The 25,086-nt window shown below is 32.7% G+C and overlaps 1 protein-coding gene across 1 annotated transcript in view; it reads left to right on the forward strand.

Annotated features, from left to right (window-relative positions):
* Nucleotides 1-25,086, forward strand: part of GPR156 (G protein-coupled receptor 156) — a 138,324-nt gene that overhangs the window by 69,319 nt on the left and 43,919 nt on the right. Inside the window, exons 5-7 of the mRNA XM_073670875.1 lie at nucleotides 94-219; nucleotides 1,459-1,554; nucleotides 1,761-1,997. Of these exons, the coding sequence (XP_073526976.1) occupies nucleotides 94-219; nucleotides 1,459-1,554; nucleotides 1,761-1,997 (459 nt within the window). The remainder of the gene's footprint in view (nucleotides 1-93; nucleotides 220-1,458; nucleotides 1,555-1,760; nucleotides 1,998-25,086) is intronic.

Here is a 25,086-nt window from a genome sequence, read left to right on the forward strand (position 1 = left end):
TCCTTTGTCTGGGGCTGATCCTCATTACAGTGTGGCGGTGCAGTTAGTATATTCCTATGTCATTAATGATGACTGATTGTTCCTTCCCTGTAGATTATAAAGGATATCACGCTGCTGGGACTGGAGGCCGCGCTGCTGGTCACTGACGCTCTGCTGCTTCTCACCTGGGTGTTATCTGACCCTGTGATCTGTGCCCAGAATGTGAGCGCCCGCATTAAGGTAACACACCCGTGCCCACCATCGCTACTGCTAGTACTAGTCATGGTCACAATATTAGGCCACATAGCAGCGCTGACCTCGCCAGTCACATGGGGACAGAGAGGGATGAGCACAAAGACACAAATCTGCCGCTGTTAATAATACTGACTTATTGCTTCATTCCTCGCCCTTTTCAAGATCTTTTATTTGCTGATAGCAAGAATTCCCTGCTTCCATCCAGAGCCTTCCATCCAGAGCCTTCCATCCAGAGCCTTCCATCCATCCATAGCCGCCTTCCATCCATCCATAGCCGCCTTCCATCCATCCATAGCCGCCTTCCATCCATCCATAGCCGCCTTCCATCCATCCATAGCCGCCTTCCATCCATCCATAGCCGCCTTCCTTCTATCCATAGCCGCCTTCCATCCATCCATAGCCGCCTTCCATCCATCCATAGCCGCCTTCCATCCATCCATAGCCGCCTTCCATCCATAGCCTTCTTCTATCCATAGCCTTCTGCAGAATTCTGTCTCCACTGATACATTGTAACAATATGATCAGAAGATGAATTATCCTCAGTCTTTTTTTAACTGATTGCTGGGGACTGCTAAGACCTCCACTGACCCAGAGAGCGGTGCTCTGCAGTGCCCTGCTAGAAGGGTCTGGGGTCCACTCCAGCCATTGTCTATGGACCTGCTGGGGATGGTCGGGTTCTGCGCTCACCTTTTTCTGGCAGTGCCATAGAGAATAGCAGGAGCAGCTCCATTCTAACGCGGGGATTCAAAGCTCCCAGATCAGACCACGGCAATCAGTGATTTCTCACCTAACTCGGGGTGGGTGACGTCCCCTAAAGATGGGAATAATGCTCTAAGTCCATTTGGGTTCTGAGCTTCTGAATATAAATGAGAAAGCTCCCGCTCACTGACAACGAGCTGAGGTCTTGTGGTTGGGCAGAATTTGAAATAAAACTTATTTTGCAACAATGGAGAAATATTAACCTCACCCCCGAGCGGCCCTTGTAATCAGTGATGCCTGCGATTCCCATGTCAGACCTGAATTAGAGGGTTCAGCTGCTGCACCTTGACTGCAGCTCTGGGGGTCTCGGCCTATACGTCCCTAGTCCCTACCCCAGTCCTGCGCTGGTCCAGGCCCAGCCGCCCCTTTATTTGCTGCCTACATTATCATTTACAGATGTTACTTTCCTGCAGAATATGAATGAGATCCATATAACAGGAGTGCTTCACCTTCTCGCCCTCCCAGGCTGCGGATCGGGCCACATTCTGTGACGTCTCCAGGACTCGGCTCTGCTCCTCCAAGTACACGGACTTCTGGACCGCGCTACTGCTGGGCTGCAAGGTGCTGCATTATATCCTATCACACCCTTCCATCTGTCCTGTACAGGACGGGTGTGAGCTGTGATCCTAGCAGCCTCTTCATGAACCAGGAGGCTCAGGATGAACACAGCTGAGGAAGAATGGACCTGTGAAAGTACAGGAGAAGAATCCAGGCTATACAATGTGATTCTCATCCCTCTGTAAATTCCTCTCTTCTGTTCATTGCAGGCCATGTTTCTGGTTTATGGCACTTATCTGGCAGGTCTGACGAAGAATATCAGCACTCCCCCCGTGAACCAGTCTCTGGTCATCATGGTGGGCAGCAGCCTGGTGATCGTGGCCACTGTGGTCGTCCTATTAGTGTCACGTTTCTTCTATACCTGGCCCAGCCTGGTCTATGCGGTGACAGCTGGCAGCGTCCTCCTCTGCACCACAACCATCACCTGCCTCATCTTCATCCCGCAGGTAAACCCGTCCGACTGCACACACCTGGACCTTATCCCGACTCACCTGTCCTACACAGCCGACCAAACCTTATCATATAGCAGACACGACGGTATTATAGTAGTTATATTCTTGTACATAGGGGGCAGTATTATAGTAGTTATATTCTTGTACATAGGGGCAGTATTATAGTAGTTATATTCTTATACATAGGAGCAGTATTATAGTAGTTATATTCTTGTACATAGGGGCAGTATTATAGTAGTTATATTCTTGTACATAGGGGCAGTATTATAGTAGTTATATTCTTGTACATAGGGGGCAGCATTATAGTAGTTATATTCTTGTACATAGGGGCAGTATTATAGTAGTTATATTCTTATACATAGGGGCAGTATTATAGTAGTTATATTCTTGTACATAGGGGCAGTATTATAGTAGTTATATTCTTGTACATAGGAGCAGTATTATAGTAGTTATATTCTTGTATATAAGGGTCTGTATTATAGTAGTTATATTCTTGTACATAGGAGCAGTATTATAGTAGTTATATTCTTGTACATAGGAGCAGTATTATAGTAGTTATATTCTTGTACATAGGGGCAGTATTATAGTAGTTATATTCTTGTACATAGGGGCAGTATTATAGTAGTTATATTCTTGTACATAGGGGGCAGCATTATAGTAGTTATATTCTTGTACATAGGGGCAGTATTATAGTAGTTATATTCTTATACATAGGGGCAGTATTATAGTAGTTATATTCTTGTACATAGGGGCAGTATTATAGTAGTTATATTCTTGTACATAGGAGCAGTATTATAGTAGTTATATTCTTGTATATAAGGGTCTGTATTATAGTAGTTATATTCTTGTACATAGGAGCAGTATTATAGTAGTTATATTCTTGTACATAGGAGCAGTATTATAGTAGATATATTCCTGTACATAGAGGGCAGTATTATAGTAGTTATATTCTTGTATATAGGGGCAGTATTATAGTAGTTATATTCTTGTACATAGGGGCAGTATTATAGTAGTTATATTCTTGTATATAGGGGCAGTATTATAGTAGTTATATTCTTGTATATAAGGGTCTGTATTATAGTAGTTATATTCTTGTACATAGGAGCAGTATTATAGTAGTTATATTCTTGTACATAGGGGCAGTATTATAGTAGTTATATTCTTGTATATAAGGGTCTGTATTATAGTAGTTATATTCTTGTACATAGGAGCAGTATTATAGTAGTTATATTCTTGTATATAGGGGCAGTATTATAGTAGTTATATTCTTGTATATAAGGGTCTGTATTATAGTAGTTATATTCTTGTACATAGGAGCAGTATTATAGTAGTTATATTCTTGTATATAGGGGCAGTATTATAGTAGTTATATTCTTGTATATAAGGGTCTGTATTATAGTAGTTATATTCTTGTACATAGGAGCAGTATTATAGTAGTTATATTCTTGTACATAGGGGCAGTATTATAGTAGTTATATTCTTGTATATAGGGGCAGTATTATAGTAGTTATATTCTTGTACATAGGGGCAGTATTATAGTAGTTATATTCTTGTATATAAGGGTCTGTATTATAGTAGTTATATTCTTGTACATAGGAGCAGTATTATAGTAGTTATATTCTTGTACATAGGGGGCAGTATTATAGTAGTTATATTCTTGTACATAGGGGCAGTATTATAGTAATTATATTCTTGTACATAGGGGGCAGTATTATAGTAGTTATATTCTTGTATATAGGAGGCAGTATTATAGTAGTTATATTCTTGTATATAGGAGGCAGTATTATAGTAGTTATATTCTTGTACATAGGGGCAGTATTATAGTAGTTATATTCTTGTACATAGGGGCAGTATTATAGTAGTTATATTCTTGTACATAGGGGCAGTATTATAGTAGTTATATTCTTGTACATAGGGGCAGTATTATAGTAGTTATATTCTTGTACATAGGGGCAGTATTATAGTAGTTATATTCTTGTACATAGGAGGCAGTATTATAGTAGTTATATTCTTGTACATAGGAGGCAGTATTATAGTAGTTATATTCTTGTACATAGGGGCAGTATTATAGTAGTTATATTCTTGTACATAGGGGCAGTATTATAGTAGTTATATTCTTGTATATAAGGGTCTGTATTATAGTAGTTATATTCTTGTATATAAGGGTCTGTATTATAGTAGTTATATTCTTGTACATAGGGGCAGTATTATAGTAGTTATATTCTTGTACATAGGAGGCAGTATTATAGTAGTTATATTCTTGTACATAGGAGGCAGTATTATAGTAGTTATATTCTTGTACATAGGGGCAGTATTATAGTAGTTATATTCTTGTACATAGGGGCAGTATTATAGTAGTTATATTCTTGTACATAGGGGCAGTATTATAGTAGTTATATTCTTGTATATAAGGGTCTGTATTATAGTAGTTATATTCTTGTACATAGGAGCAGTATTATAGTAGTTATATTCTTGTACATAGGGGGCAGTATTATAGTAGTTATATTCTTGTACATAGGGGCAGTATTATAGTAATTATATTCTTGTACATAGGGGGCAGTATTATAGTAGTTATATTCTTGTATATAGGGGGCAGTATTATAGTAGTTATATTCTTGTATATAGGAGGCAGTATTATAGTAGTTATATTCTTGTATATAGGAGGCAGTATTATAGTAGTTATATTCTTGTACATAGGGGCAGTATTATAGTAGTTATATTCTTGTACATAGGAGCAGTATTATAGTACTTATATTCTTGTACATAGGGGGCAGTATTATAGTAGTTATATTCTTGTACATAGGGGGCAGTAATATAGTAGTTATATTCTTGTACATAGGGGGCAGTAATATAGTAGTTATATTCTTGTACATAGGGGCAGTATTATAGTAGTTATATTCTTGTACATAGGGGCAGTATTATAGTAGTTATATTCTTGTATATAAGGGTCTGTATTATAGTAGTTATATTCTTGTACATAGGAGCAGTATTATAGTAGTTATATTCTTGTACATAGGGGGCAGTATTATAGTAGTTATATTCTTGTACATAGGGGCAGTATTATAGTAATTATATTCTTGTACATAGGGGGCAGTATTATAGTAGTTATATTCTTGTATATAGGAGGCAGTATTATAGTAGTTATATTCTTGTATATAGGAGGCAGTATTATAGTAGTTATATTCTTGTACATAGGGGCAGTATTATAGTAGTTATATTCTTGTACATAGGGGCAGTATTATAGTAGTTATATTCTTGTACATAGGGGCAGTATTATAGTAGTTATATTCTTGTACATAGGGGCAGTATTATAGTAGTTATATTCTTGTACATAGGGGCAGTATTATAGTAGTTATATTCTTGTACATAGGAGGCAGTATTATAGTAGTTATATTCTTGTACATAGGAGGAAGTATTATAGTAGTTATATTCTTGTACATAGGGGCAGTATTATAGTAGTTATATTCTTGTACATAGGGGCAGTATTATAGTAGTTATATTCTTGTACATAGGGGCAGTATTATAGTAGTTATATTCTTGTACATAGGGGCAGTATTATAGTAGTTATATTCTTGTACATAGGGGCAGTATTATAGTAGTTATATTCTTGTACATAGGGGGCAGTAATATAGTAGTTATATTCTTGTACATAGGGGGCAGTAATATAGTAGTTATATTCTTGTACATAGGGGCAGTATTATAGTAGTTATATTCTTGTACATAGGGGCAGTATTATAGTAGTTATATTCTTGTACATAGGGGCAGTATTATAGTAGTTATATTCTTGTACATAGGAGCAGTATTATAGTAGTTATATTCTTGTACATAGTAGTTATATTCTTGTATATAGGAGCAGTATTATAGTAGTTATATTCTTGTACATAGGAGCAGTATTATAGTAGTTATATTCTTGTACATAAGGGGCAGTAATATAGTAGTTATATTCTTGTACATAGGGGTCAGTATTATAGTAGTTATATTCTTGTACATAGGGTCAGTATTACAGTAGTTATATTCTTGTACATAGGGTCAGTATTACAGTAGTTATATTCTTGTACATAGGGGGCAGTATTACAGTAGTTATATTCTTGTACATAGGAGCAGTATTATAGTAGTTATATTCTTGTACATAGGAGCAGTATTATAGTAGTTATATTCTTGTACATAGGAGCAGTATTATAGTAGTTATATTCTTGTACATAGGGGGCAGTATTATAGTAGTTATATTCTTGTACATAGGGGCAGTATTATAGTAATTATATTCTTGTACATAGGGGGCAGTATTATAGTAGTTATATTCTTGTATATAGGGGGCAGTATTATAGTAGTTATATTCTTGTATATAGGAGGCAGTATTATAGTAGTTATATTCTTGTATATAGGAGGCAGTATTATAGTAGTTATATTCTTGTACATAGGGGCAGTATTATAGTAGTTATATTCTTGTACATAGGAGCAGTATTATAGTACTTATATTCTTGTACATAGGGGGCAGTATTATAGTAGTTATATTCTTGTACATAGGGGGCAGTAATATAGTAGTTATATTCTTGTACATAGGGGGCAGTAATATAGTAGTTATATTCTTGTACATAGGGGCAGTATTATAGTAGTTATATTCTTGTACATAGGGGCAGTATTATAGTAGTTATATTCTTGTATATAAGGGTCTGTATTATAGTAGTTATATTCTTGTACATAGGAGCAGTATTATAGTAGTTATATTCTTGTACATAGGGGGCAGTATTATAGTAGTTATATTCTTGTACATAGGGGCAGTATTATAGTAATTATATTCTTGTACATAGGGGGCAGTATTATAGTAGTTATATTCTTGTATATAGGAGGCAGTATTATAGTAGTTATATTCTTGTATATAGGAGGCAGTATTATAGTAGTTATATTCTTGTACATAGGGGCAGTATTATAGTAGTTATATTCTTGTACATAGGGGCAGTATTATAGTAGTTATATTCTTGTACATAGGGGCAGTATTATAGTAGTTATATTCTTGTACATAGGGGCAGTATTATAGTAGTTATATTCTTGTACATAGGGGCAGTATTATAGTAGTTATATTCTTGTACATAGGAGGCAGTATTATAGTAGTTATATTCTTTTACATAGGAGGAAGTATTATAGTAGTTATATTCTTGTACATAGGGGCAGTATTATAGTAGTTATATTCTTGTACATAGGGGCAGTATTATAGTAGTTATATTCTTGTACATAGGGGCAGTATTATAGTAGTTATATTCTTGTACATAGGGGCAGTATTATAGTAGTTATATTCTTGTACATAGGGGCAGTATTATAGTAGTTATATTCTTGTACATAGGGGGCAGTAATATAGTAGTTATATTCTTGTACATAGGGGGCAGTAATATAGTAGTTATATTCTTGTACATAGGGGCAGTATTATAGTAGTTATATTCTTGTACATAGGGGCAGTATTATAGTAGTTATATTCTTGTACATAGGGGCAGTATTATAGTAGTTATATTCTTGTACATAGGAGCAGTATTATAGTAGTTATATTCTTGTACATAGTAGTTATATTCTTGTATATAGGAGCAGTATTATAGTAGTTATATTCTTGTACATAGGAGCAGTATTATAGTAGTTATATTCTTGTACATAGGGGGCAGTAATATAGTAGTTATATTCTTGTACATAGGGGTCAGTATTATAGTAGTTATATTCTTGTACATAGGGTCAGTATTACAGTAGTTATATTCTTGTACATAGGGTCAGTATTACAGTAGTTATATTCTTGTACATAGGGGGCAGTATTACAGTAGTTATATTCTTGTACATAGGAGCAGTATTATAGTAGTTATATTCTTGTACATAGGAGCAGTATTATAGTAGTTATATTCTTGTACATAGGAGCAGTATTATAGTAGTTATATTCTTGTACATAGGGGGCAATATTATAGTAGTTATATTCTTGTACATAGGGGGCAGTATTACAGTAGTTATATTCTTGTACATAGGAGCAGTATTATAGTAGTTATATTCTTGTACATAGGAGCAGTATTATAGTAGTTATATTCTTGTACATAGGAGCAGTATTATAGTAGTTATATTCTTGTACATAGGGGGCAATATTATAGTAGTTATATTCTTGTACACAGGAGCAGTATTATAGTAGTTATATTCTTGTACACAGGAGCAGTATTATAGTAGTTATATTCTTGTACATAGGAGCAGTATTATTGTAGTTATATTCTTGCACATAGGGGCAGTATTATAGTAGTTATATTCTTGTACACAGGAGCAGTATTATAGTAGTTATATTCTTATACACAGGAGCAGTATTATAGTAGTTATATTCTTGTACATAGGGGGCAGTATTATAGTAGTTATATTCTTGTACATAGGAGCAGTATTATAGTAGTTATATTCTTGTACATAGGGGGCAGTATTATAGTAGTTATATTCTTGCACATAGGGGCAGTATTATAGTAGTTATATTCTTGTACATAGGAGCAGTATTATAGTAGTTATATTCTTGTACATAGGGGCAGTATTATAGTAGTTATATTCTTGTACATAGGGGCAGTATTATAGTAGTTATATTCTTGTACATAGGGGCAGTATTATAGTAGTTATATTCTTGTACATAGGGGCAGTATTATAGTAGTTATATTCTTGTACATAGGGGGCAGTAATATAGTAGTTATATTCTTGTACATAGGGGGCAGTAATATAGTAGTTATATTCTTGTACATAGGGGCAGTATTATAGTAGTTATATTCTTGTACATAGGGGCAGTATTATAGTAGTTAGATTCTTGTACATAGGGGCAGTATTATAGTAGTTATATTCTTGTACATAGGAGCAGTATTATAGTACTTATATTCTTGTACATAGGGGGCAGTATTATAGTAGTTATATTCTTGTACATAGGGGGCAGTAATATAGTAGTTATATTCTTGTACATAGGGGGCAGTAATATAGTAGTTATATTCTTGTACATAGGGGCAGTATTATAGTAGTTATATTCTTGTACATAGGGGCAGTATTATAGTAGTTATATTCTTGTACATAGGGGGCAGTAATATAGTAGTTATATTCTTGTACATAGGGGGCAGTAATATAGTAGTTATATTCTTGTACATAGGGGCAGTATTATAGTAGTTATATTCTTGTACATAGGGGGCAGTAATATAGTAGTTATATTCTTGTACATAGGGGGCAGTAATATAGTAGTTATATTCTTGTACATAGGGGCAGTATTATAGTAGTTATATTCTTGTACATAGGGGCAGTATTATAGTAGTTATATTCTTGTACATAGGGGGCAGTAATATAGTAGTTATATTCTTGTACATAGGGGGCAGTAATATAGTAGTTATATTCTTGTACATAGGGGCAGTATTATAGTAGTTATATTCTTGTACATAGGGGCAGTATTATAGTAGTTATATTCTTGTACATAGGGGCAGTATTATAGTAGTTATATTCTTGTACATAGGAGCAGTATTATAGTAGTTATATTCTTGTACATAGTAGTTATATTCTTGTATATAGGAGCAGTATTATAGTAGTTATATTCTTGTACATAGGAGCAGTATTATAGTAGTTATATTCTTGTACATAGGGGGCAGTAATATAGTAGTTATATTCTTGTACATAGGGGTCAGTATTATAGTAGTTATATTCTTGTACATAGGGTCAGTATTACAGTAGTTATATTCTTGTACATAGGGTCAGTATTACAGTAGTTATATTCTTGTACATAGGGGGCAGTATTACAGTAGTTATATTCTTGTACATAGGAGCAGTATTATAGTAGTTATATTCTTGTACATAGGAGCAGTATTATAGTAGTTATATTCTTGTACATAGGAGCAGTATTATAGTAGTTATATTCTTGTACATAGGGGGCAATATTATAGTAGTTATATTCTTGTACATAGGGGGCAGTATTACAGTAGTTATATTCTTGTACATAGGAGCAGTATTATAGTAGTTATATTCTTGTACATAGGAGCAGTATTATAGTAGTTATATTCTTGTACATAGGAGCAGTATTATAGTAGTTATATTCTTGTACATAGGGGGCAATATTATAGTAGTTATATTCTTGTACACAGGAGCAGTATTATAGTAGTTATATTCTTGTACACAGGAGCAGTATTATAGTAGTTATATTCTTGTACATAGGAGCAGTATTATTGTAGTTATATTCTTGCACATAGGGGCAGTATTATAGTAGTTATATTCTTGTACACAGGAGCAGTATTATAGTAGTTATATTCTTATACACAGGAGCAGTATTATAGTAGTTATATTCTTGTACATAGGGGGCAGTATTATAGTAGTTATATTCTTGTACATAGGAGCAGTATTATAGTAGTTATATTCTTGTACATAGGGGGCAGTATTATAGTAGTTATATTCTTGCACATAGGGGCAGTATTATAGTAGTTATATTCTTGTACATAGGAGCAGTATTATAGTAGTTATATTCTTGTACATAGGGGCAGTATTATAGTAGTTATATTCTTGTACATAGGGGCAGTATTATAGTAGTTATATTCTTGTACATAGGGGCAGTATTATAGTAGTTATATTCTTGTACATAGGGGCAGTATTATAGTAGTTATATTCTTGTACATAGGGGGCAGTAATATAGTAGTTATATTCTTGTACATAGGGGGCAGTAATATAGTAGTTATATTCTTGTACATAGGGGCAGTATTATAGTAGTTATATTCTTGTACATAGGGGCAGTATTATAGTAGTTAGATTCTTGTACATAGGGGCAGTATTATAGTAGTTATATTCTTGTACATAGGAGCAGTATTATAGTACTTATATTCTTGTACATAGGGGGCAGTATTATAGTAGTTATATTCTTGTACATAGGGGGCAGTAATATAGTAGTTATATTCTTGTACATAGGGGGCAGTAATATAGTAGTTATGTTCTTGTACATAGGGGCAGTATTATAGTAGTTATATTCTTGTACATAGGGGCAGTATTATAGTAGTTATATTCTTGTACATAGGAGCAGTATTATAGTAGTCATATTCTTGTACATAGTAGTTATATTCTTGTATATAGGAGCAGTATTATAGTAGTTATATTCTTGTACATAGGAGCAGTATTATAGTAGTTATATTCTTGTACATAGGGGGCAGTAATATAGTAGTTATATTCTTGTACATAGGGTCAGTATTACAGTAGTTATATTCTTGTACATAGGGTCAGTATTACAGTAGTTATATTCTTGTACATAGGGGGCAGTATTACAGTAGTTATATTCTTGTACATAGGAGCAGTATTATAGTAGTTATATTCTTGTACATAGGAGCAGTATTATAGTAGTTATATTCTTGTACATAGGAGCAGTATTATAGTAGTTATATTCTTGTACATAGGGGGCAATATTATAGTAGTTATATTTTTGTACATAGGGGGCAGTATTACAGTAGTTATATTCTTGTACATAGGAGCAGTATTATAGTAGTTATATTCTTGTACATAGCAGCAGTATTATAGTAGTTATATTCTTGTGCATAGGGGGCAGTATTATAGTAGTTATATTCTTGTACATAGGGGGCAGTATTATAGTAGTTATATTCTTGTACATAGGGGCAGTATTATAGTAGTTATATTCTTGTACATAGCAGCAGTATTATAGTAGTTATATTCTTGTACATAGGGGCAGTATTATAGTAGTTATATTCTTGTACATAGGAGCAGTATTATAGTAGTTATATTCTTGTACATAGGAGCAGTATTATAGTAGTTATATTCTTGTACATAGGGGGCAATATTATAGTAGTTATATTCTTGTACACAGGAGCAGTATTATAGTAGTTATATTCTTGTACACAGGAGCAGTATTATAGTAGTTATATTCTTGTACATAGGAGCAGTATTATTGTAGTTATATTCTTGCACATAGGGGCAGTATTATAGTAGTTATATTCTTGTACACAGGAGCAGTATTATAGTAGTTATATTCTTATACACAGGAGCAGTATTATAGTAGTTATATTCTTGTACATAGGGGGCAGTATTATAGTAGTTATATTCTTGTACATAGGAGCAGTATTATAGTAGTTATATTCTTGTACATAGGGGGCAGTATTATAGTAGTTATATTCTTGCACATAGGGGCAGTATTCTAGTAGTTATATTCTTGTACATAGGAGCAGTATTATAGTAGTTATATTCTTGTACATAGGGGCAGTATTATAGTAGTTATATTCTTGTACATAGGGGCAGTATTATAGTAGTTATATTCTTGTACATAGGGGCAGTATTATAGTAGTTATATTCTTGTACATAGGGGCAGTATTATAGTAGTTATATTCTTGTACATAGGAGGCAGTATTATAGTAGTTATATTCTTGTACATAGGAGGAAGTATTATAGTAGTTATATTCTTGTACATAGGGGCAGTATTATAGTAGTTATATTCTTGTACATAGGGGCAGTATTATAGTAGTTATATTCTTGTACATAGGGGCAGTATTATAGTAGTTATATTCTTGTACATAGGGGCAGTATTATAGTAGTTATATTCTTGTACATAGGGGCAGTATTATAGTAGTTATATTCTTGTACATAGGGGGCAGTAATATAGTAGTTATATTCTTGTACATAGGGGGCAGTAATATAGTAGTTATATTCTTGTACATAGGGGCAGTATTATAGTAGTTATATTCTTGTACATAGGGGCAGTATTATAGTAGTTATATTCTTGTACATAGGGGCAGTATTATAGTAGTTATATTCTTGTACATAGGAGCAGTATTATAGTAGTTATATTCTTGTACATAGTAGTTATATTCTTGTATATAGGAGCAGTATTATAGTAGTTATATTCTTGTACATAGGAGCAGTATTATAGTAGTTATATTCTTGTACATAGGGGGCAGTAATATAGTAGTTATATTCTTGTACATAGGGGTCAGTATTATAGTAGTTATATTCTTGTACATAGGGTCAGTATTACAGTAGTTATATTCTTGTACATAGGGTCAGTATTACAGTAGTTATATTCTTGTACATAGGGGGCAGTATTACAGTAGTTATATTCTTGTACATAGGAGCAGTATTATAGTAGTTATATTCTTGTACATAGGAGCAGTATTATAGTAGTTATATTCTTGTACATAGGAGCAGTATTATAGTAGTTATATTCTTGTACATAGGGGGCAATATTATAGTAGTTATATTCTTGTACATAGGGGGCAGTATTACAGTAGTTATATTCTTGTACATAGGAGCAGTATTATAGTAGTTATATTCTTGTACATAGGAGCAGTATTATAGTAGTTATATTCTTGTACATAGGAGCAGTATTATAGTAGTTATATTCTTGTACATAGGGGGCAATATTATAGTAGTTATATTCTTGTACACAGGAGCAGTATTATAGTAGTTATATTCTTGTACACAGGAGCAGTATTATAGTAGTTATATTCTTGTACATAGGAGCAGTATTATTGTAGTTATATTCTTGCACATAGGGGCAGTATTATAGTAGTTATATTCTTCTACACAGGAGCAGTATTATAGTAGTTATATTCTTATACACAGGAGCAGTATTATAGTAGTTATATTCTTGTACATAGGGGGCAGTATTATAGTAGTTATATTCTTGTACATAGGAGCAGTATTATAGTAGTTATATTCTTGTACATAGGGGGCAGTATTATAGTAGTTATATTCTTGCACATAGGGGCAGTATTATAGTAGTTATATTCTTGTACATAGGAGCAGTATTATAGTAGTTATATTCTTGTACATAGGGGCAGTATTATAGTAGTTATATTCTTGTACATAGGGGCAGTATTATAGTAGTTATATTCTTGTACATAGGGGCAGTATTATAGTAGTTATATTCTTGTACATAGGGGCAGTATTATAGTAGTTATATTCTTGTACATAGGGGGCAGTAATATAGTAGTTATATTCTTGTACATAGGGGGCAGTAATATAGTAGTTATATTCTTGTACATAGGGGCAGTATTATAGTAGTTATATTCTTGTACATAGGGGCAGTATTATAGTAGTTAGATTCTTGTACATAGGGGCAGTATTATAGTAGTTATATTCTTGTACATAGGAGCAGTATTATAGTACTTATATTCTTGTACATAGGGGGCAGTATTATAGTAGTTATATTCTTGTACATAGGGGGCAGTAATATAGTAGTTATATTCTTGTACATAGGGGGCAGTAATATAGTAGTTATATTCTTGTACATAGGGGCAGTATTATAGTAGTTATATTCTTGTACATAGGGGCAGTATTATAGTAGTTATATTCTTGTACATAGGAGCAGTATTATAGTAGTTATATTCTTGTACATAGTAGTTATATTCTTGTATATAGGAGCAGTATTATAGTAGTTATATTCTTGTACATAGGAGCAGTATTATAGTAGTTATATTCTTGTACATAGGGGGCAGTAATATAGTAGTTATATTCTTGTACATAGGGGTCAGTATTATAGTAGTTATATTCTTGTACATAGGGTCAGTATTACAGTAGTTATATTCTTGTACATAGGGTCAGTATTACAGTAGTTATATTCTTGTACATAGGGGGCAGTATTACAGTAGTTATATTCTTGTACATAGGAGCAGTATTATAGTAGTTATATTCTTGTACATAGGAGCAGTATTATAGTAGTTATATTCTTGTACATAGGAGCAGTATTATAGTAGTTATATTCTTGTACATAGGGGGCAATATTATAGTAGTTATATTTTTGTACATAGGGGGCAGTATTACAGTAGTTATATTCTTGTACATAGGAGCAGTATTATAGTAGTTATATTCTTGTACATAGCAGCAGTATTATAGTAGTTATATTCTTGTGCATAGGGGGCAGTATTATAGTAGTTATATTCTTGTACATAGGGGGCAGTATTATAGTAGTTATATTCTTGTACATAGGGGCAGTATTATAGTAGTTATATTCTTGTACATAGCAGCAGTATTATAGTAGTTATATTCTTGTACATAGGGGCAGTATTATAGTAGTTATATTCTTGTACATAGGAGCAGTATTATAGTAGTTATATTCTTGTACATAGGAGCAGTATTATAGTAGTTATATTCTTGTACATAGGGGGCAATATTATAGTAGTTATATTCTTGTACACAGGAGCAGTATTATAGTAGTTATATTCTTGTACACAGGAGCAGTATTATAGTAGTTATATTCTTGTACATAGGAGCAGTATTATTGTAGTTATATTCTTGCACATAGGGGCAGTATTATAGTAGTTATATTCTTGTACACAGGAGCAGTATTATAGTAGTTATATTCTTATACACAGGAGCAGTATTATAGTAGTTATATTCTTGTACATAGGGGGCAGTATTATAGTAGTTATATTCTTGTACATAGGAGCAGTATTATAGTAGTTATATTCTTGTACATAGGGGGCAGTATTATAGTAGTTATATTCTTGCACATAGGGGCAGTATTCTAGTAGTTATATTCTTGTACATAGGAGCAGTATTATAGTAGTTATATTCTTGTACATAGGGGCAGTATTATAGTAGTTATATTCTTGTACATAGGGGCAGTATTATAGTAGTTATATTCTTGTACATAGGGGCAGTATTATAGTAGTTATATTCTTGTACATAGGGGCAGTATTATAGTAGTTATATTCTTGTACATAGGGGGCAGTAATATAGTAGTTATATTCTTGTACATAGGGGGCAGTAATATAGTAGTTATATTCTTGTACATAGGGGCAGTATTATAGTAGTTATATTCTTGTACATAGGGGCAGTATTATAGTAGTTAGATTCTTGTACATAGGGGCAGTATTATAGTAGTTATATTCTTGTACATAGGAGCAGTATTATAGTACTTATATTCTTGTACATAGGGGGCAGTATTATAGTAGTTATATTCTTGTACATAGGGGGCAGTAATATAGTAGTTATATTCTTGTACATAGGGGGCAGTAATATAGTAGTTATATTCTTGTACATAGGGGCAGTATTATAGTAGTTATATTCTTGTACATAGGGGCAGTATTATAGTAGTTATATTCTTGTACATAGGGGTCAGTATTATAGTAGTTATATTCTTGTACATAGGGTCAGTATTATAGTAGTTATATTCTTGTACATAGGGTCAGTATTACAGTAGTTATATTCTTGTATATAGGGTCAGTATTACAGTAGTTATATTCTTGTACAAAGGGGGCAGTATTACAGTAGTTATATTCTTGTACATAGGAGCAGTATTACAGTAGTTATATTCTTGTACATAGGAGCAGTATTATAGTAGTTATATTCTTGTACATAGGAGCAGTATTATAGTAGTTATATTCTTGTACATAGGAGCAGTATTATAGTAGTTATATTCTTGTACATAGTGGGCAATATTATAGTAGTTATATTCTTGTACATAGTAGTTATATTCTTGTACATAGGAGCAGTATTATAGTAGTTATATTCTTGTACATAGGAGCAGTATTATTGTAGTTATATTCTTGCACATAGGGGCAGTATTATAGTAGTTATATTCTTGTACACAGGAGCAGTATTATAGTAGTTATATTCTTATACACAGGAGCAGTATTATAGTAGTTATATTCTTGCACATAGGGGCAGTATTATAGTAGTTATATTCTTGTACATAGGAGCAGTATTATAGTAGTTATATTCTTGTACATAGGGGCAGTATTATAGTAGTTATATTCTTGTACATAGGGGCAGTATTATAGTAGTTATATTCTTGTACATAGGGGCAGTATTATAGTAGTTATATTCTTGTACATAGGGGCAGTATTATAGTAGTTATATTCTTGTACATAGGGGGCAGTAATATAGTAGTTATATTCTTGTACATAGGGGGCAGTAATATAGTAGTTATATTCTTGTACATAGGGGCAGTATTATAGTAGTTAGATTCTTGTACATAGGGGCAGTATTATAGTAGTTAGATTCTTGTACATAGGGGCAGTATTATAGTAGTTATATTCTTGTACATAGGAGCAGTATTATAGTAGTTATATTCTTGTACATAGGGGGCAGTATTATAGTAGTTATATTCTTGTACATAGGGGGCAGTAATATAGTAGTTATATTCTTGTACATAGGGGGCAGTAATATAGTAGTTATATTCTTGTACATAGGGGCAGTATTATAGTAGTTATATTCTTGTACATAGGGGCAGTATTATAGTAGTTATATTCTTGTACATAGGGGTCAGTATTATAGTAGTTATATTCTTGTACATAGGGTCAGTATTATAGTAGTTATATTCTTGTACATAGGGTCAGTATTACAGTAGTTATATTCTTGTACATAGGGTCAGTATTACAGTAGTTATATTCTTGTACATAGGGGGCAGTATTACAGTAGTTATATTCTTGTACATAGGAGCAGTATTATAGTAGTTATATTCTTGTACATAGGAGCAGTATTATAGTAGTTATATTCTTGTACATAGGAGCAGTATTATAGTAGTTATATTCTTGTACATAGGGGGCAATATTATAGTAGTTATATTCTTGTACATAGGGGGCAGTATTACAGTAGTTATATTCTTGTACATAGGAGCAGTATTATAGTAGTTATATTCTTGTACATAGGAGCAGTATTATAGTAGTTATATTCTTGTACATAGGGGGCAATATTATAGTAGTTATATTCTTGTACATAGTAGTTATATTCTTGTACATAGGAGCAGTATTATAGTAGTTATATTCTTGTACATAGGAGCAGTATTATTGTAGTTATATTCTTGCACATAGGGGCAGTATTATAGTAGTTATATTCTTGTACACAGGAGCAGTATTATAGTAGTTATATTCTTATACACAGGAGCAGTATTATAGTAGTTATATTCTTGTACATAGGGGGCAGTATTATAGTAGTTATATTCTTGTACATAGGAGCAGTATTATAGTAGTTATATTCTTGTACATAGGGGGCAGTATTATAGTAGTTATATTCTTGCACATAGGGGCAGTATTATAGTAGTTATATTCTTGTACATAGGGGCAGTATTATAGTAGTTATATTCTTGTACATAGGGGGCAGTATTATAGTAGTTATATTCTTATACACAGGAGCAGTATTATAGTAGTTATATTCTTGTACATAGGGGCAGTATTATAGTAGTTATATTCTTGTACATAGGAGCAGTATTATAGTAGTTATATTCTTGCACATAGGGGCAGTATTATAGTAGTTATATTCTTGTACATAGGAGCAGTATTATAGTAGTTATATTCTTGTACATAGGGGGCAGTATTACAGTAGTTATATTCTTGTACATAGGAGCAGTATTATAGTAGTTATATTCTTGTACATAGGAGCAGTATTATAGTAGTTATATTCTTGTATATAGGAGCAGTATTATAGTAGTTATATTCTTGTACATAGGAGCAGTATTATAGTAGTTATATTCTTGTACATAGGAGCAGTATTATAGTAGTTATATTCTTGCACATAGGGGCAGTATTATAGTAGTTATATTCTTGTACATAGGAGCAGTATTATAGTAGTTATATTCTTGTACATAGGGGGAAGTATTATAGTAGTTATATTCTTGTACATAGGGGCAGTATTATAGTAGTTATATTCTTGTATATAGGAGCAGTATTATAGTAGTTATATTCTTGTACATAGGGGGCAGTATTATAGTAGTTATATTCTTGTACATAGGAGCAGTATTATAGTAGTTATATTCTTGCACATAGGAGCAGTATTATAGTAGTTATATTCTTGTACGTAGGAGCAGTATTATAGTAGTTATATTCTTGTATATAGGGGGCAGTATTATAGTAGTTATATTCTTGTACATAGGGGCAGTATTATAGTAGTTATATTCTTGTACATAGGAGCAGTATTATAGTAGTTATATTCTTGCACATAGGGGCAGTATTATAGTAGTTATATTCTTGTACATAGGAGCAGTATTATAGTAGTTATATTCTTGTACATAGGGGGAAGTATTATAGTAGTTATATTCTTGTACATAGGGGCAGTATTATAGTAGTTATATTCTTGTACATAGGGGCAGTATTATAGTAGTTATATTCTTGTACATAGGGGGCAGTATTATAGTAGTTATATTCTTGTACATAGGAGCAGTATTATAGTAGTTACATTCTTGTACATAGGGGGCAGTATTATAGTAGTTATATTCTTGTACATAGGGGGCAGTATTATAGTAGTTATATTCTTGTACATAGGGGCAGTGTTATAGTAGGTATATTCTTGTACATAGGGGCAGTGTTATAGTAGGTATATTCTTGTACATAGGTGGCAGTATTATAGTAGTTATGTCCTTGTACATAGGTGGCAGTATTATAGTAGTTATATTCTTGTACATAGCAGCAGTATTATAGTAGTTATATTCTTGTACACAGGGGCAGTATTATAGTAGTTATAGTCTTGTACATAGGGGGCAGTATTATAGTAGTTATATTCTTGTACATAGGGGCAGTATTATAGCAATTATATTCTTGTACATAGGGGGCAGTATTATAGTAGTTATATTCTTGTACATAGGAGCAGTATTATAGTAGTTATATTCTTGTACATAGGGGGCAGTATTATAGTAGTTATATTCTTATACATAGGGGGCAGTATTATAGTAGTTATATTCTTATACATAGGGGGCAGTATTATAGTATTTACATTCTTATACATAGGGGGCAGTATTATAATAGTTCTATTCTTGTACATGGGAGGCAGTATTATAGTAGTTATATTCTTGTACATAGGGGGCAGTATTATAGTAGTTATATTCTTATACATAGGGGGCAGTATTATAGTAGTTATATTCTTATAGGGGGCAGTATTATAGTAGTTACATTCTTATACATAGGGGGCAGTATTATAGTATTTACATTCTTATACATAGGGGGCAGTATTATAGTAGTTATAATCTTGTACATAGGGGGCAGTATTATAGTAGTTATATTCTTGTACATAGGAGCAGTATTATAGTAGTTACATTCTTGTACATAGGGGGCAGTATTATAGTAGCTACATTCTTGTACATAGGAGCAGTATTATAGTAGTTATATTCTTGTACATAGGGGCAGTATTATAGTAGTTACATTCTTGTACATAGGGGGCAGTATTATAGTAGTTATATTCTTGCACATAGGGGCAGTATTATAGTAGTTACATTCTTGTACATAGGGAGCAGTATTATAGTAGTTATATTCTTGTACATAGGAGCAGTATTATAGTAGTTATATTCTTGTACATAGGGGCAGTATTATAGTAGTTATATTCTTGTACATAGGGGCAGTATTATAGTAGTTACATTCTTGTACATAGGAGCAGTATTATAGTAGTTATATTCTTGTACATAGGGGCAGTATTATAGTAGTTACATTCTTGTGCATAGGGAGCAGTATTATAGTAGTTATATTCTTGTACATAGGAGCAGTATTATAGTAGTTATATTCTTGTACATAGGGGCAGTATTATAGTAGTTATATTCTTGTACATAGGGGGCAGTATTATAGTAGTTATATTCTTGTACATAGGAGCAGTATTATAGTAGTTATATTCTTGTACATAGGGGGCAGTATTATAGTAGTTATATTCTTGTACATAGGGGGCAGTATTATAGTAGTTATATTCTTGTACATAGGGGGCAGTATTATAGTAGTTATATTCTTGTACATATGGGCAGTATTATAGTAGTTATATTCTTGTACATAGGGGGCAGTATTATAGTAGTTATATTCTTGTACATAGGGGGCAGTATTATAGTAGTTATATTCTTGTACATAGGGGGCAGTATTATAGTAGTTATATTCTTGTACATAGGGGGCAGTATTATAGTAGTTATATTCTTGTACATAGGAGCAGTATTATAGTACTTATATTCTTGTACATAGGGGGCAGTATTATAGTAGTTATATTCTTGTACATAGGGGGCAGTAATATAGTAGTTATATTCTTGTACATAGGGGGCAGTAATATAGTAGTTATATTCTTGTACATAGGGGCAGTATTATAGTAGTTATATTCTTGTGCATAGGGGTCAGTATTATAGTAGTTATATTCTTGTACATAGGGTCAGTATTACAGTAGTTATATTCTTGTACATAGGGTCAGTATTACAGTAGTTATATTCTTGTACATAGGGGGCAGTATTACAGTAGTTATATTCTTGTACATAGGAGCAGTATTATAGTAGTTATATTCTTGTACATAGGAGCAGTATTATAGTAGTTATATTCTTGTACATAGGAGCAGTATTATAGTAGTTATATTCTTGTACATAGGGGGCAATATTATAGTAGTTATATTCTTGTACATAGGGGGCAGTATTACAGTAGTTATATTCTTGTACATAGGAGCAGTATTATAGTAGTTATATTCTTGTACATAGGAGCAGTATTATAGTAGTTATATTCTTGTACATAGGAGCAGTATTATAGTAGTTATATTCTTGTACATAGGGGGCAATATTATAGTAGTTATATTCTTGTACATAGTAGTTATATTCTTGTACATAGGAGCAGTATTATAGTAGTTATATTCTTGTACATAGGAGCAGTATTATTGTAGTTATATTCTTGCACATAGGGGCAGTATTATAGTAGTTATATTCTTATACACAGGAGCAGTATTATAGTAGTTATATTCTTGTACATAGGGGGCAGTATTATAGTAGTTATATTCTTGTACATAGGAGCAGTATTATAGTAGTTATATTCTTGTACATAGGGGGCAGTATTATAGTAGTTATATTCTTGCACATAGGGGCAGTATTATAGTAGTTATATTCTTGTACATAGGAGCAGTATTATAGTAGTTATATTCTTGTACATAGGGGCAGTATTATAGTAGTTATATTCTTGTACATAGGGGGCAGTATTATAGTAGTTATATTCTTGTACATAGGAGCAGTATTATAGTAGTTATATTCTTGTACATAGGGGGCAGTATTATAGTAGTTATATTCTTGTACATAGGGGGCAGTATTATAGTAGTTATATTCTTGTACATAGGGGCAGTATTATAGTAGTTATATTCTTGTACATAGGGGCAGTATTATAGTAGTTATATTCTTGTACATAGGGGGCAGTATTATAGTAGTTATATTCTTGTACATAGGAGCAGTATTATAGTAGTTACATTCTTGTACATAGGGGGCAGTATTATAGTAGTTATATTCTTGTACATAGGGGGCAGTATTATAGTAGTTATATTCTTGTACATAGGGGCAGTGTTATAGTAGGTATATTCTTGTACATAGGGGCAGTGTTATAGTAGGTATATTCTTGTACATAGGTGGCAGTATTATAGTAGTTATGTCCTTGTACATAGGTGGCAGTATTATAGTAGTTATATTCTTGTACATAGCAGCAGTATTATAGTAGTTATATTCTTGTACATAGGGGCAGTATTATAGTAGTTATATTCTTGTACATAGGGGCAGTATTATAGTAGTTATATTCTTGTACATAGGGGGCAGTAATATAGTAGTTATATTCTTGTACATAGGGGGCAGTAATATAGTAGTTATATTCTTGTACATAGGGGGCAGTAATATAGTAGTTATATTCTTGTACATAGGGGCAGTATTATAGTAGTTATATTCTTGTACATAGGGGCAGTATTATAGTAGTTAGATTCTTGTACATAGGGGCAGTATTATAGTAGTTATATTCTTGTACATAGGAGCAGTATTATAGTACTTATATTCTTGTACATAGGGGGCAGTATTATAGTAGTTATATTCTTGTACATAGGGGGCAGTAATATAGTAGTTATATTCTTGTACATAGGGGGCAGTAATATAGTAGTTATATTCTTGTACATAGGGGCAGTATTATAGTAGTTATATTCTTGTACATAGGGGCAGTATTATAGTAGTTATATTCTTGTACATAGGAGCAGTATTATAGTAGTTATATTCTTGTACATAGTAGTTATATTCTTGTATATAGGAGCAGTATTATAGTAGTTATATTCTTGTACATAGGAGCAGTATTATAGTAGTTATATTCTTGTACATAGGGGGCAGTAATATAGTAGTTATATTCTTGTACATAGGGGTCAGTATTATAGTAGTTATATTCTTGTACATAGGGTCAGTATTACAGTAGTTATATTCTTGTACATAGGGTCAGTATTACAGTAGTTATATTCTTGTACATAGGGGGCAGTATTACAGTAGTTATATTCTTGTACATAGGAGCAGTATTATAGTAGTTATATTCTTGTACATAGGAGCAGTATTATAGTAGTTATATTCTTGTACATAGGAGCAGTATTATAGTAGTTATATTCTTGTACATAGGGGGCAATATTATAGTAGTTATATTTTTGTACATAGGGGGCAGTATTACAGTAGTTATATTCTTGTACATAGGAGCAGTATTATAGTAGTTATATTCTTGTACATAGCAGCAGTATTATAGTAGTTATATTCTTGTGCATAGGGGGCAGTATTATAGTAGTTATATTCTTGTACATAGGGGGCAGTATTATAGTAGTTATATTCTTGTACATAGGGGCAGTATTATAGTAGTTATATTCTTGTACATAGCAGCAGTATTATAGTAGTTATATTCTTGTACATAGGGGCAGTATTATAGTAGTTATATTCTTGTACATAGGAGCAGTATTATAGTAGTTATATTCTTGTACATAGGAGCAGTATTATAGTAGTTATATTCTTGTACATAGGGGGCAATATTATAGTAGTTATATTCTTGTACACAGGAGCAGTATTATAGTAGTTATATTCTTGTACACAGGAGCAGTATTATAGTAGTTATATTCTTGTACATAGGAGCAGTATTATTGTAGTTATATTCTTGCACATAGGGGCAGTATTATAGTAGTTATATTCTTGTACACAGGAGCAGTATTATAGTAGTTATATTCTTATACACAGGAGCAGTATTATAGTAGTTATATTCTTGTACATAGGGGGCAGTATTATAGTAGTTATATTCTTGTACATAGGAGCAGTATTATAGTAGTTATATTCTTGTACATAGGGGGCAGTATTATAGTAGTTATATTCTTGCACATAGGGGCAGTATTCTAGTAGTTATATTCTTGTACATAGGAGCAGTATTATAGTAGTTATATTCTTGTACATAGGGGCAGTATTATAGTAGTTATATTCTTGTACATAGGGGCAGTATTATAGTAGTTATATTCTTGTACATAGGGGCAGTATTATAGTAGTTATATTCTTGTACATAGGGGCAGTATTATAGTAGTTATATTCTTGTACATAGGGGGCAGTAATATAGTAGTTATATTCTTGTACATAGGGGGCAGTAATATAGTAGTTATATTCTTGTACATAGGGGCAGTATTATAGTAGTTATATTCTTGTACATAGGGGCAGTATTATAGTAGTTAGATTCTTGTACATAGGGGCAGTATTATAGTAGTTATATTCTTGTACATAGGAGCAGTATTATAGTACTTATATTCTTGTACATAGGGGGCAGTATTATAGTAGTTATATTCTTGTACATAGGGGGCAGTAATATAGTAGTTATATTCTTGTACATAGGGGGCAGTAATATAGTAGTTATATTCTTGTACATAGGGGCAGTATTATAGTAGTTATATTCTTGTACATAGGGGCAGTATTATAGTAGTTATATTCTTGTACATAGGGGTCAGTATTATAGTAGTTATATTCTTGTACATAGGGTCAGTATTATAGTAGTTATATTCTTGTACATAGGGTCAGTATTACAGTAGTTATATTCTTGTATATAGGGTCAGTATTACAGTAGTTATATTCTTGTACAAAGGGGGCAGTATTACAGTAGTTATATTCTTGTACATAGGAGCAGTATTACAGTAGTCATATTCTTGTACATAGGAGCAGTATTATAGTAGTTATATTCTTGTACATAGGAGCAGTATTATAGTAGTTATATTCTTGTACATAGGAGCAGTATTATAGTAGTTATATTCTTGTACATAGGAGCAGTATTATAGTAGTTATATTCTTGTACATAGTGGGCAATATTATAGTAGTTATATTCTTGTACATAGTAGTTATATTCTTGTACATAGGAGCAGTATTATAGTAGTTATATTCTTGTACATAGGAGCAGTATTA

This window comes from Phyllobates terribilis, unplaced genomic scaffold (genome assembly GCF_046119375.1).
Source record: "Phyllobates terribilis strain yellow unplaced genomic scaffold, ASM4611937v1 Scaffold_2__4_contigs__length_985480577, whole genome shotgun sequence".
Lineage (NCBI taxonomy): Eukaryota > Metazoa > Chordata > Amphibia > Anura > Dendrobatidae > Phyllobates > Phyllobates terribilis.